The sequence below is a fragment of the Aegilops tauschii genome, chromosome 2, assembly GCF_002575655.3.
Source record: "Aegilops tauschii subsp. strangulata cultivar AL8/78 chromosome 2, Aet v6.0, whole genome shotgun sequence".
NCBI lineage: Eukaryota > Viridiplantae > Streptophyta > Magnoliopsida > Poales > Poaceae > Aegilops > Aegilops tauschii.
The window spans coordinates 591,821,676-591,834,495 of record NC_053036.3 but is presented as its reverse complement, the minus strand read 5'-3'; the positions used below and the strand labels follow the sequence as shown (position 1 = coordinate 591,834,495).

The 12,820-nt window shown below is 51.3% G+C and overlaps 1 protein-coding gene and 1 non-coding gene across 2 annotated transcripts; one reads left to right on the top strand and one right to left on the bottom strand.

The window, feature by feature from the left end:
- Nucleotides 1–927: 927 nt before the first annotated feature.
- On the bottom strand, nucleotides 928–2,007 carry LOC109757693 (auxin-responsive protein SAUR27). Its single transcript, XM_020316526.4, has one exon. It carries the CDS (start codon nucleotides 1,688–1,690, stop codon nucleotides 1,310–1,312), a length of 381 nt encoding a protein of 126 aa, XP_020172115.1. The 5' UTR covers nucleotides 1,691–2,007; the 3' UTR covers nucleotides 928–1,309.
- Nucleotides 2,008–12,323: 10,316 nt separating this feature from the next.
- Nucleotides 12,324–12,395, top strand: TRNAH-GUG (transfer RNA histidin (anticodon GUG)). Its single transcript has one exon. It is a non-coding gene; the product is annotated as a tRNA-His (tRNA).
- The last annotated feature ends 425 nt before the right edge of the window (nucleotides 12,396–12,820 follow it).

Genomic DNA, 12,820 nt, shown 5'->3' with positions numbered 1-12,820 from the left:
GTCTGGGCGTGTTTGGTTGCCTCGCTACGTGGCGCCGCCGCGTTTGCTCGATCTCGATAAAAAAAATAGCTGGTGTGTGGATCTGAACCTTATTCGGTCAAGTCACCTGGTCGCCCTACAGGAGAGGACAAGAGGTTGAGATTCCGGCATACATGCATGCTCGCCGTTGCATGTCCTGTTTTACTTGCCATGAGCATGTGCAGGAGTTCCTAATCAACAGGTAAAATCAACAGGTAATGTGCGGTTTCGTTCGGATTGCACGCATGAAACTGCCAAAAAATCAGTCCACCTGTCCGCTGCTCGCCGCCGGCAACGTGCCACGGCCGGGCAAGCAAACCTTGCAGATAATTATAGTCCTACTAGTGTGTGACACTTGTTTTCAAGCTAAGTCTCTGGATAGCAAGCCCGTGGATTTAAGGATTTGCCACCTCCGAGAGACTAAATCAGCATGTACACATCGTTTAGAAAAGCCGTTAAATTTTGAAATATATTAAGAAAAGTGCTCCACTCATGCTAAGTCTTGGACATAAATCCGTATGGGTAGGTTCCACTTCCACCGTAAGGAATCTGACTAACCGAGCTATACTCGGTTTGCATATCTTCAAAGTTTTTTATACCATGGTGAATGTAGTATTTGCGTGTCTCGTTTCAAGAAAAAAATGTAGTATTTGCGTGAACTCCATGCCTTCCACAATATCGCACAAGCTTTTGGATGGCACTGTTTTCCCGCCAAAAAGTGTTAATGTTTTCTTTAAAGAGAGTGCTTGGCTTCGGATCTCATTAACGAAATCATTGTCTTTATCTTACAAAATTTAAGCTAATGATTAAATTTCAGGAAAACAGGCTAATGATTAACGGCCATTACAAGTTTCGCCACGTCAACATGACGAAGACATGCATGAATCACAAACGATGACAAATTCCGTGTACAACAAGAACAATCAATCAATCTTTATTACTAACTAATTAATAATTCACTCGTATGCGTCGGCAAGGAGTTGCACAGACGAGTAGTAGAATAGTTACAGAGAAAACAATCCCAAAAAATTGTCGCCTTCTTCGATCAGTTACTAACTAGTACCATCACCGTCACATACTGTACTACCCAGAACCCAGCTCCAGTACGTGCGTGTCCGATCGCCGGCATTACGCAGCGCAGAGGAGCACGCCGGCCCTTCTGATCAGCGTTTCGGCGCTTGCTGTGCGTACGCGTCCGGGGGACCGTGCCTGTCACCAGTTGCTGCCGTTACGCGCGGCAGAAACTGGGTGTGCTCCGTCGCCCGATCGTTCGGCGCCGCGGCGCGCGCGCTCAAGGGAAGGCCACCCCCTGCAGCAGCGGCCGCGAGTCGCCGCGGCGGCGGCGGCGGCAGAAGGAGGGGCGGCGCGGCTCCTCGGAGTGGGACGGGGAGGAGACGCGGCGGAGGACGTCGCGGAGGCGGTCCTCGTCGCAGGGGAGCGCGACGGGGCCGGAGGCGCCGGTCGGGAAGCCGTACTCTTCCTCCGCCTGCCGCAGCAGCTCCAGGAAGGCCGGGTGGCTGAGGTGCGCCAGCCGCACCATGAACCGCGCGCCCTCCGCGCAGACCGCGACGTGCCCCGACGGAACAATAGCTGAGGTGGAGCGGCGGGCCCGCCACCGGCGCACGGCGCGGCGCAGCCAGGCGACCGACGGGATCGTGATGAGGTTGCACATGCTGCGTTGCCTTTCTTGGCTCCGACGAGCGACCGGGGGGCGAGTTGGTTCGCTTCCTGCTGCTAGCTCTCAGCTGGCTGGGACTTGGCAGGCTTTGTTGCGAGCTGCGCGGTGTGGGTGGTGCAGTGGAAGAGCGGGACGGGGAGGGGATAGATATAGCGCTGGCCGCTGGGGCTTTGGGTCTTGGGGTTGGAGCAAACTGCAGGGATAGCACCACGATGAGGGCTCGTAGTTTTTGTGTCGCTGGGCGGGACACGACACCGGGACGAGATCGGCGTGCAGCCCAACCCAGCGCACCGCAGCTTGCGCGCGTCGGCTCCTGCCCTCGATCAGGCATGACATTAGTATCTCTCAGCGCACTCAGCACACAAGGTTCCCCCTAATTCCTGGGATTAATCAGGCATGTTTTTTTTTTTTGAAAAAACTTTCAATCTATTTATCTTCAATCATGGCAGTACAGCGAACATCAGAAATAAAAATTACATTCAGATCCGTAAACCACCTAGCGACGACTACAAGCACCGAAGTGAGCCGAAGGCGCGCCGCCGTCATCGCCCCTCCATCGCCGGAGCCGGGCACAACTTGTTGTAGTAGACTATCGGGAAGTCGTCGTGCTAAGACCCCATAGGACCAGCACCCCAGAACAGCAACCGCTGCCGATGAAAAATAACGTAGATCGGAAGGATCCAAACCGAAGACACACGAACGTAGACGAACAACGACGAGATCCGACCAAATCCACCAAAGATAGATCTTTTTTTTAAGAAAAGGAGGATGACTCCCGGCCTCTGCATCTGGGAGATGCATACGGCCACTTTATTGATTATTCTCTAGGACCTTACAAAGTATTACAACAATGTGCCTGAATCCACCATCTTGGGAACATATGCCGCTACTCCTATCCAAAATGATGAAGGGGTGCTAGCTGGGCCACTACCCAGACCACTCACCTAAGCCTAACATCAAAAGCCGGAAGCCGAAACACATTCGGAAGCCCCAGCCGAGCCACATACCGGGTCTGGGACACAATCCGGTCAGACGCACTCGTGTGTCGTCGCCGCCATCTTCCACAGGTCCGTCTTCAGATCAAATTGAGGCTTCTACCTTGTCTGGCCTCAGCCATCGACGTCACCACGACACCAGACAGCTTCGTCCTTCTGCGCGAGTCCATCGCCACACATCGGACGCCGAATCTCCACTGCGCCACGCCGCCGAGATACGCCGCCATCAATGAGTAGGATGAAGCACCGCTCCGTCGAGACCGGCAGGGCTGCTGAAGACCAATCCGCCGCCAAGCAACCAAAGCATCACATCCACCCCAAGCTCACCACGAACGACACCCCCAGAGGGTGACGACGCCCGGAGCGCCGCTGTCGCTCGATCCGGCAAGGATTTGGGCTTTCGCCCGGCATACGAGCTGGGTGGAAGGAAGAGGGGAAGGAGGCAACCTGGACGGCGCCTACAAGAAGGGTATGGCGCCCTCGGGCGTCGCCGCCGTCGTGACCAGCACTGCTGGCCTCAGATTTCTCCGGAGCCACCTCCCACCTCCAGCCGCCAAACAGGTACAACTCCGGCGACAAAGGCCGCCCAAAACAGGACCATCGGAGGCAGCCCTGGTTGAAGTAGACTGAGGCCTTCAGATCTGGATCGGGCGCCGCCGAGACGCCCGCACCACAGCCGCCACCTGCCGCCGCCTCGCCGCCCCCGCGGCCGAGGAAGAACGGCCAGCACCAACGAGCACCGGTCAAGCCAATGGAGTCTCGCTGGAAGGGTCGCCGCCCTAGATCCAAAGAGCCACACTCACCCATCTCCGAAGAGACGAGCAGCTCGCGCGAAGCTGGCCGCTCCAGCCACCGCAACGAGCACCACTCTGAGGCCCCATCCCAGACCGACCCCCTCCAAGCACCCTAACACCATGATCCAGATCTGGTCGCTCCAAGCAGAGGAAGCAGCCCACCGGACGGGGAAGCAGCCAACAACGGCCGGGCCTGCTCCCCAGGCCGGCCGGCGGCAGGAGGCACGGCCCCAGCCCGCGGGGAGACCACCAGGACGAACCGGCGGCGGCGATCTCCACGCAGCCTCGCGCCGCCGAGGACGAGGCGGGTGAGCAGGGAGGGGGACCAACGCGGGGATGGACGGAGGAGGAGGTGGAAGGGGTCCCACCGCCACCGCGGGCCGGCCGGAGGCCGCCGGCAACGGCGGCGAGGGGAGGCAGACGAGGGTGGCGGCGCTCGGGGGAAAACCTAATCGCCCCCGAGTCGCCTGCGCGAGACGATGCGGGGACCAACGCCATGACCAAAGATAGATCTACCGGAAACACACATCCACACGCCCACCAACGATGCTAGACGCACCGCCGGAATGGGGACTAGGCGGAGAAACCTTTATTCCATCTCCAGAAAGCCGCCGCCGTCCCGCCTTCCTGAATAGGACACAAACCCTAACAAGATTGAAAAAAACGACTAAAAACGAAGCCCTCCCGCCGGCCCTTGCCAGGATCCACCGCGCCTCCATGGCCCTAGGCCATCGGACCTGCACCGGCGCCGGCGAGAGACACGAACCCTAACTTTTTTTCTTGGAGAAGGAGAAGGAGGAGGCGGAGCCCTGGCTCTAGGTACAGCTTCTTCAATCTAATTAATCAGGCATGTTGATTCGTTCCTGAACGATTGATTTGCATATGGCACATCGAAATGGAGCACGTGGTTCCTGTACCATGCGAGGCCACACATGGTTTTCTGTACTAAAACTACATGATTTTCTTTCCTTGGCTTCGTATATGCGGAAGGGCATCTCCAACACCGACTCCAAACCACCCGCAACCGTTTGAACCGCGTCCGGACATGTTCTGTCATCAATTGCGGTCCTGCCTCGGCCCATTCGGCGGTCTCGGCGCATTTTTTTCCGCAAACACGAGACAAACTCGGGTTTACGGGCGTCTGCGTCTGACTAACCTAGCCCACCAAAAACGCCTTTCCCGTGCCTGTGCACGTTCCCTCCCGTAGCAAGCTGCCCGCATTCATGCCGGCCCAGAGCAGTCGCGACCGCTCACTAGAGCCGGCACTGAAGCGGCTCGCCGGCTGGCAGCACCGACCGTTGCCCACTGCGCACGCCTTCTCTCCGCCTTGAAACGGCATCCCTCTACCCATCTACCTCCATTGGGCCGGCGTGTGTGCCGAGGAACCTACTCCGGCGCTCCGAGTACCACATGTCCATTCATGTGCCCGCGAGAATTAAACACATCTCCGACTAGCTCCTCGCATCCGCCCGCTATAAAAACGTGTCTAGGCGCCGGGCAAGAACCACACCTCACCTCCTCTCTCTCGACCTCCTCCTTATACAACACCCGCCATATGGCCTCCGACGAATGGAAGAAGAAGTTCTTCGGCATTGCAGCTGCCTGGGTTGCCCGACGAGCCAACCTGATACAGGTTGGCTTGCCCGGCAAACCCTCTGAATTCGGCGCCGCCACCATCACCATCGCCACCCCCCTACTCGCTCGCCCAGGCTGGACAACGCCATCTCCCAGCATATCTGCTGCGAGCAATGACGGCAATGCGTTAGACATATGGGGAAAGAAGCCATGTTGGCGGAGAACGGCATGTTCGCGGCCACCACTGACAGCGAAGAAAAGTAGATCATGGGAGGCCGCCACCGCTTGGGTCCCACGAAAGCCATCACCACCGTGTCGCGGGGTTACACAGTCGGTGCCTTGCCCGGTGAGTAGGGGCGTAGACCATGTTGACCGTCATCCCCGCAATGTGGTGGGCGGTAGAGATAGTGGCGACAGTGGCGGTGACGAGTTCTCGGAGGTCTAACTTAACGCAATTTGTTTTTAGGTACATGTCAACACAAGTAGCAGTGTAATTCCCCTTGTAAGATTCAAGACCGTATCATTTCATAGTACACCGACTTGGTATATCCAACATATAGGTACTACAAACTAAACTAGTGAGTTGAATCATCCACACACAAAAGAAAAACATCAACGACGAGATTCAACCAATATTATACATTTTAAATTGTTGTACAAGAACAAACATTTATGGATAAGAAATATACAAGTACAACATACTTTTTTTTACAAAAATCTTCAGATAGAAAAGTCCACTTGTTGTTGATACCCTATATGTACTTCAGGAGATGCGGAGAATAACAAGTCTTGTTGTATATTATAGGCTACCCCACATGACCGACAAGATTAGATATATGGCTTCGATATACAATGACATTACACACACATACCAAATATTAAACTAGGTAAAACGCTATACACAAATAGATTTCCAAATCTTGGCACAGATTCCTGGCCCACCACCTGCGTGTCCCAACCCTGCGTGCACAAAATCCCTCCCTCTTACCCGCCCCGATCTCACGGATACCACCGTGACAGAGGAAAAGTTTACTTGCAGCACTGAACCTTCAACCCCTGTTTAGGGCATCTCCAAGGCGGACCCGCAAACCACCCGCATACGTTTGGATCGCGCTGTTTGGATCGGGGAAGCCATCCAACGTGGGTCGGTATCGGTCTGTGGGTCGGTATCGGTCTGTGGGTCGGTCCGGACACATTTTCTCCCGCAAATCAGAGACAAATGTTGGGGAGCTTTGCTGGAGTCCGGACACTAGAAACATAGGAATCTCACACCCCTCGGCCCACCCAAAACCCTTCACGAACCTTGCGACTCCATCCTCCACATATTGTCTCCTTCCTTCTTTCTTCCATGTCTTCGCCGTCGCTCCACCACCCTGGCTGCCACGCCACACCCCTACCAGAACTCTACATCTCCGACACCTCCAACGCTCCAGCGGGGCTCCACCCTGTTTCTCCTCTGTGCCTGTTCAATCCATGTCCTCCGACCGCCCCGCCAGGTACCATCTGCTACTGCTGTACTCACCATACCCGGCAACTGTTGGATGAATTGCCGGAGCTAAAACAGTTTTCCCTTCTTCTTTCTAGCAATGGATTCTGATTTGAAGTACATATATGAGCAGTATGTTGAGTCATCCGACAGCTCGTTGGACGAGGTGGAGTACTCCGATGAGACGGCGATGATGTAGGCTGTCCGTGAAGACTCGGAGCATGCGGAGGAGCATGTTTTTAATTTCAAGGGCTCGATCAAGGGTCATCGATTACTCAACCGCAACAGGGCGCGCGGCCATTTAACACTGATGTCCGACTACTTTGCCCCAGATGCACTATTCGCTGACCATTTTCACCGGCGTTTTCGGATACGCAAGACTGTCTTCGGCCGTTTGTAGCATGGTGTCCAGTCCTACGATGACTACTTCATTATGAAGAAGGACGTCGTGGGAACGATTGGCTTCTCTGGTTCAGAAGTTCACGCATGCACTCCGGATGTTTGCATATGGCACGGCCGTTGATTCATGGGACGAGTACCTATGGATGTTTGAAAGCACATGCGGAGATGCCTTGGTCAGGTTTGCAACTACCGTGGTCGAGGTGTTCGGACCTCAGTACCTGAGAGAACCAACTGTGGCAGACACCGAAAGGCTCTTGGCAATCTTAGAAGCAAGAGGGTGGCTAGGTTTGCTTGAATCTCTTGACTGCATGCATTGAAAATGGAAGAACTGTCCGAAAGCTTTACAAGGGCAATAGCAGGGTCATGTTAAGGAGCCCACCATCATTCTTGAAGCAGTTGCATCACAGGATCTTTGGATTTGGCATGATTTCATTGGCATCCCGAGTCTCAGAATGACATCAATGGGCTGCAGCAATCACCGTTGTTTGCGAGGCTGGCTGAAGGAAAAGCTACTCCTTGGCACTATACTGCCAACGATCATGAGTACGACATGAGCTACTATCTGGTTGACGGTATCTATCCTCCGTGGTCTACCTGAAGGAAATATGCCCTAGAGGCAATAATAAAGTTGTTATTTATGTTTCCTTATATCATGATAAATGTTTATTATTCATGCTAGAATTGTATTAACCGGAAACTTAGTACTTGTGTGAATACATAGACAAACAAAGTGTCACTAGTATGCCTGTACTTGACCAGCTCGTTAATCAAAGATGGTTAAGTTTCCTAGCCATAGACATGAGTTGTCATTGATGAACGAGATCACATCATTAGAGAATGATGTGATTGACATGACCCATCCGTTAGCTTAGCACTATGATCGTTTAGTTTATTGCTATTGCTTTCTTCACGACTTATACATGTTCCTATGACTATGAGATTATGCAACTCCCAAATACCGGAGGAACACTTAGTGTGCTATCAAACGTCACAACGTAACTGGGTGATTATAAAGATGATCTACAGGTGTCTCTGATGGTGTTTGTTGAGTTGGCATAGATCGAGATTAGGATTTGTCACTCCGATTGTCGGATAGGTATCTCTGGGCCCTCTCGGTAATGCACATCACTATAAGCCTTGCAAGCAATGTGACTAATGAGTTAGTTGCGGGATGATGCATTACGGAACGAGTAAAGAAACTTGTCGGTAACGAGATTGAACTAAGTATAGTGATACCGACGATCAAATCTCAGGCAAGTAACATACCGATGACAAAGGGAACAACGTATGTTGTTATGCGGCTTGACCGATAAAGATCTTCGTAGAATATGTAGGAGCCAATATGAGCATCTAGGTTCCGCTATTGGTTATTGAACGGAGAGGTGTCTCGGTCATGCCTACATAGTTCTCGAACCCGTAGGGTCCGCACGCTTAACGTTCGATGACGATTGGTATTATGAGTTTATGTGATTTGATGTATCGAAGGTTGTTCGGAGTCCCGGATGAGACCACGGACATGATGAGGAGTCTCAAAATGGTCGAGACATCAAGATTTATATATTGGACCATGTTGTTCGAACACCGGAAGTGTTCCAGAAAGTTTCGGATAAAACCGGAGTGCCGGAGGGTTACCGGAACCCCTCGGGAAGTTATGGGCCCTTAGTGGGCCTTAGGGGAGAGAGAGGGAAGCAGCTAGGAGGTGGCGCGCCCCCCTCCCAAGGGGAGTCCGAATAGGACTAGGGGAGGGGGCGCATCCCCTCTTTCCCTCTCCCTCTCCCTCTCCTTCCTTCTCCTCCTAGTTGGACTAGGAAATGGGGAAACCTACTCCTACTAGGAGTAGGATTCCTCCCCCTTGGCGCGCCCCTTGTGGCCGGCCGGCCTCCTCCTTCCCTCCTTTATATACGGGGGAGGGGGCACCCCATGGACACAAGTTGATCTTTTGCCGTGTGCGGTGCCCCCCCTCCACAGTTTTACACCTTGGTCATATCGTCGTAGTGCTTAGGCGAAGCCCTGCGCCGGTAACTTCATCATCACCGTCACCACGCCGTCGTGCTGATGAAACTCTCCCTCGGCCTCAGCTGGATCAAGAGTTCGAGGGACGTCACCGAGCTGAACATGTGCCGGAGGTACCGTGCGTTCGGTACTTGATTGGTTGGATCGCGAAGACGTTCGACTACATCAACCGCGTTACTAAACGCTTCCGCTTTCGGTCTACGAGGGTACGTGGACACACTCTCCCCGCTTGTCGTTATGCTTCTCCTAGATAGATCTTGCGTGATCGTAGGTAAATTTTTTGAAATACTACGTTCCCCAACATTACCTTTGTCAGCATCACCTCTAATCCAGTTGGCCAGAAAAAGGCTCACTTTGCCCAAAGACAAGAAGCAGCTAGAAAGGATGTCTGAGAGGGCATTTGTATTTCTGCCAGCCTGTTCTGCAGTTGTTCGTGGACCTGGTAAACAATGGGATCCGAAGACCTTGTGGGAGGTGATGACATGTTGTGTGATTATGCACAACATAATCGTTGAGGATGAGGGTGACAACGCTGCCGCATCTCTGGAATTTGAGAACATTGGTGATCCTATTCAATTTCCGGACCAAGATCCGGCCATATTTGAAAAGTTTATTCAAATGCATCAACAAATTCGGCATCGACCAACTCACGAGCAGCTGAAAAAGATCTGATTGAGTATCAGTGGACGGTTAAAGGGTAAACAATGCTGGGATGTAATATTTGAATTTTTGTAAATTTGAACTACTGCTGCATGCGGCTATTTGAACATTTCTACCATTTATATGCGGCTATTTGACCGTGCGGACTTAGAAAAACGAGGAAGGCCGACTGTATACGGCTACGATTGGATGGTGGCCTCTCACATCCATGTCCGCAGACTGGTTCCCCTGTCCGCGGATGGATACGGGAGGAAATTTGCGGATTGTCGTTGCAGATGCCCTTAATTTCATTGTATATGCGTATATAGTACTGGAGTATAACAGTGGCAGCAAATTATTGATTCTTTTTTTTTTGCGAGTTACTCCCTCCGTTCCATATTACTTGTCTCTGATTTAATACAAAGTTGTACTAAATCAGCGACAAATAATATGGAACGGAAGAAGTAGCAAATTATTGATGCAACGGCTTCGTGCGTACCTGGGCGCGTCGATCGGGACAATATGTCGAGTTGGAGGCACGGACGTACGTGCGCGTCGAGTCTAAGCTCACGCCCGTGTTGCTAGACGCCACACACCATTCCATACCCGGACGACCGAACAATTTGGCAGCGCCTCTCGTACTACGACTACGAGAGGTACAGGTACTCCATACCACATTCCTTTTCCAGACCCCGAGACGATCATTTCCTCATCAGCATTGCGTGGAGCGATCAATCAAAGCAGGCGAGAAGCGTGTCAAGTCGCGGCGAGCTCCCCCGATCTTTTTATTTCAGTGACGAGCAAGCGCATGCATGCATGCATGCAGCTGGACGCACACCGATTGGAGGAAAGCGACTGAGCGGCGCAGCTCAGCCAACGGTTTCACGAGTCCCTTCTTTTCTTTCCGGCGGGCGAGCCGCCACATGCATGCGGCGCACGGCAGTCCAAGCTGGAACGTGCGATCATAATTCCAGGAGGACTACTGCTCTGCATCACTGCATGTGCCGGGCGATGACACTGTCTACTGGTTTCGTCAGTGTTTTCGTTACTGTAAACGTATGGTCAGGCCTCCTTGTTTTAGATAGATGGTGCTCAAGTCGTCAACCACTACTGCACTAGACGGCGTACGAACCTAAAAAATTGCGCATACCTCTGCCTTTTCAGGCTGGATTTCTATCTAATTTCTAGTTTATGGCTGCAAGGTGACTGAAAGGGACTGACTGAAGCAAACTGAACGAGTCAGTATTTCTCCCTTAAAAAGATCCTTGTTGTTTAGCAATCCCATCAGCAGGCCATCATTGGATGCTGCAGGGCATGCACCGCCGGTTGTCATGCTCGGGCTGATGATTAGATGATGGCTCTCTTTCTTTTGCTTCCTAACCAACTGTCTAGCGTCCTTAAACCCACTTAACTTGTTTTAAGTAGTGTCCTCAGCCGAGTGATGATCAAGAGAGGTGCACGTACGGCCAGAGAACCAAAGGATCACGGCCTGTAACGGCGTAAACAGCGAGAAGAGAACAACCTCTGGATGGGCTGGTGTTGTTATGGGGAGCATGTCTTCGTGTTTCAAATGATCAAATCCTTTTTTGCACAAACATAACGATATCCGTGGATTTATCTTCGATGTTTATCAATTCTAGCTAGGGTGTGTTCAGAATGCTCGCTCTCGGGTGTTTGTGTGTGTGCGCGCACTCGTGTGTGCATCATCATTTGAATCCCCTACAAAAGATATGACAATAAATAATCACATATAGGGCAAACCTTCATTGTATGAGTAGCTTTGGAGTGCGTCCGCTTTAGTTTTCAATGATATTCACCCGTTAATTTCATTCTTCTTTTCCCTGGCGGCATGGAAATCAATCGTGTACAGTTTGGTAAAAGCCCAGCAGGACGGATGGAGAGTTGGAGACATCGGATAGCTTATCGCCTTATAATCGCTGGAAGTTTTTTTTTTTTGGATAAAGAGGGTCTTCCGGACGTGGAGTTTCTGCTCCCGGGCTCATGTGCACCCGCCCTCAGTAAAAAAACAAAATAAATACTAAAAAATTCAAAAAATTCCAAATATTTTTTGTGTGATAGATAATTTGATGCGTGAGGTCTGCCCTAAATTTCAACTCATTTGGACATCTGAGCAGCTCTTGAAAAAAAGACAAAATTAGGGTGTGTAAAAAAGTTCACTGTTCACGCACTGTTCTGACCCAATTTGTCTTTTTTGCCGAGAACTGCTCAGATGTCCAAATGATTTGAAATTTAAAGCGGACCTCGCGCATCAAATATTCTACCGGCTTTGCTACATCGACGGAAGAATACGGAGTTTTACGGGCCTGGTCGCCCACCCCACCAGTTAAAATCAGGGGGGCCGGAAGTAGGAGGAGAGGTTAACTTTTTGCCAATTAAAACACGACAGGTCAGCCCGCCCGTGAAACTTGCCCGTGTGGTGTCCATGTGTCTAGCATTTTTGATATCCTACCACACAAAAAAGCGATTTTTAAAATCTTTTTAGTATTTGTTTTGATTTTTTTCTGAGCGGGAGCAAATGAGCCTGGGCACCAAGTTGGATTTCCGGGGTCTTCCCTCCTATTTCATATAATAGAAACCACATAGTCTTACAAACTACTGCAGGAAAGAGAAAACTACACATATGATAATCTAAAACCCCTAATCAGAGCAGACTAATCAGAGTCTTATCACGAGAAGTATCAATTTAACAATTGGACAAAGTGGTGGCTGTAGTTTAGTGGTGAGAATTCCACGTTGTGGCCGTGGAGACCTGGGCTCGAATCCCAGCAGCCACATATCGTTTTTTATTTAGTTTCAAGATTCAAGAAAATTACAGGCACTACAGGCAGCTTAGTATTTTGTCTGATTTATAAACGCCAATTGACGTGTGTGCCACCTAGCAGACAGTACCAACGCATCAGTACACTTGCCACGTCCAGTTTTACACGCCAATTGACCTACCGCAGCAGATGGCCAAAAGAGAGAGAATCAAAATTTGACGTGTGTGCCACCTAGCAGACAGTACCAACGCATCAGTACACTTGCCACGTCCAGTTTTACTTTCTCTTGTCCGAAGGATCCTTTTGTGTCTCTTTTTTTTTGCGTAGGATCCTTTTGTCTCTCTGATCAGGCTTCCAACAAAAGCAAATATGTTTTGCAGGCATAAAACCCTTAACTGGTACACATATCTGGTGTATACAGTACCAGTAGTTAGCATATG

Excerpts from the sequence above, each read along its gene's own strand:
- LOC109757693 (XM_020316526.4), bottom strand. The coding sequence starts at position 1,690 with ATGTGCAACCTCATCACGATCCCGTCGGTCGCCTGGCTGCGCCGCGCC.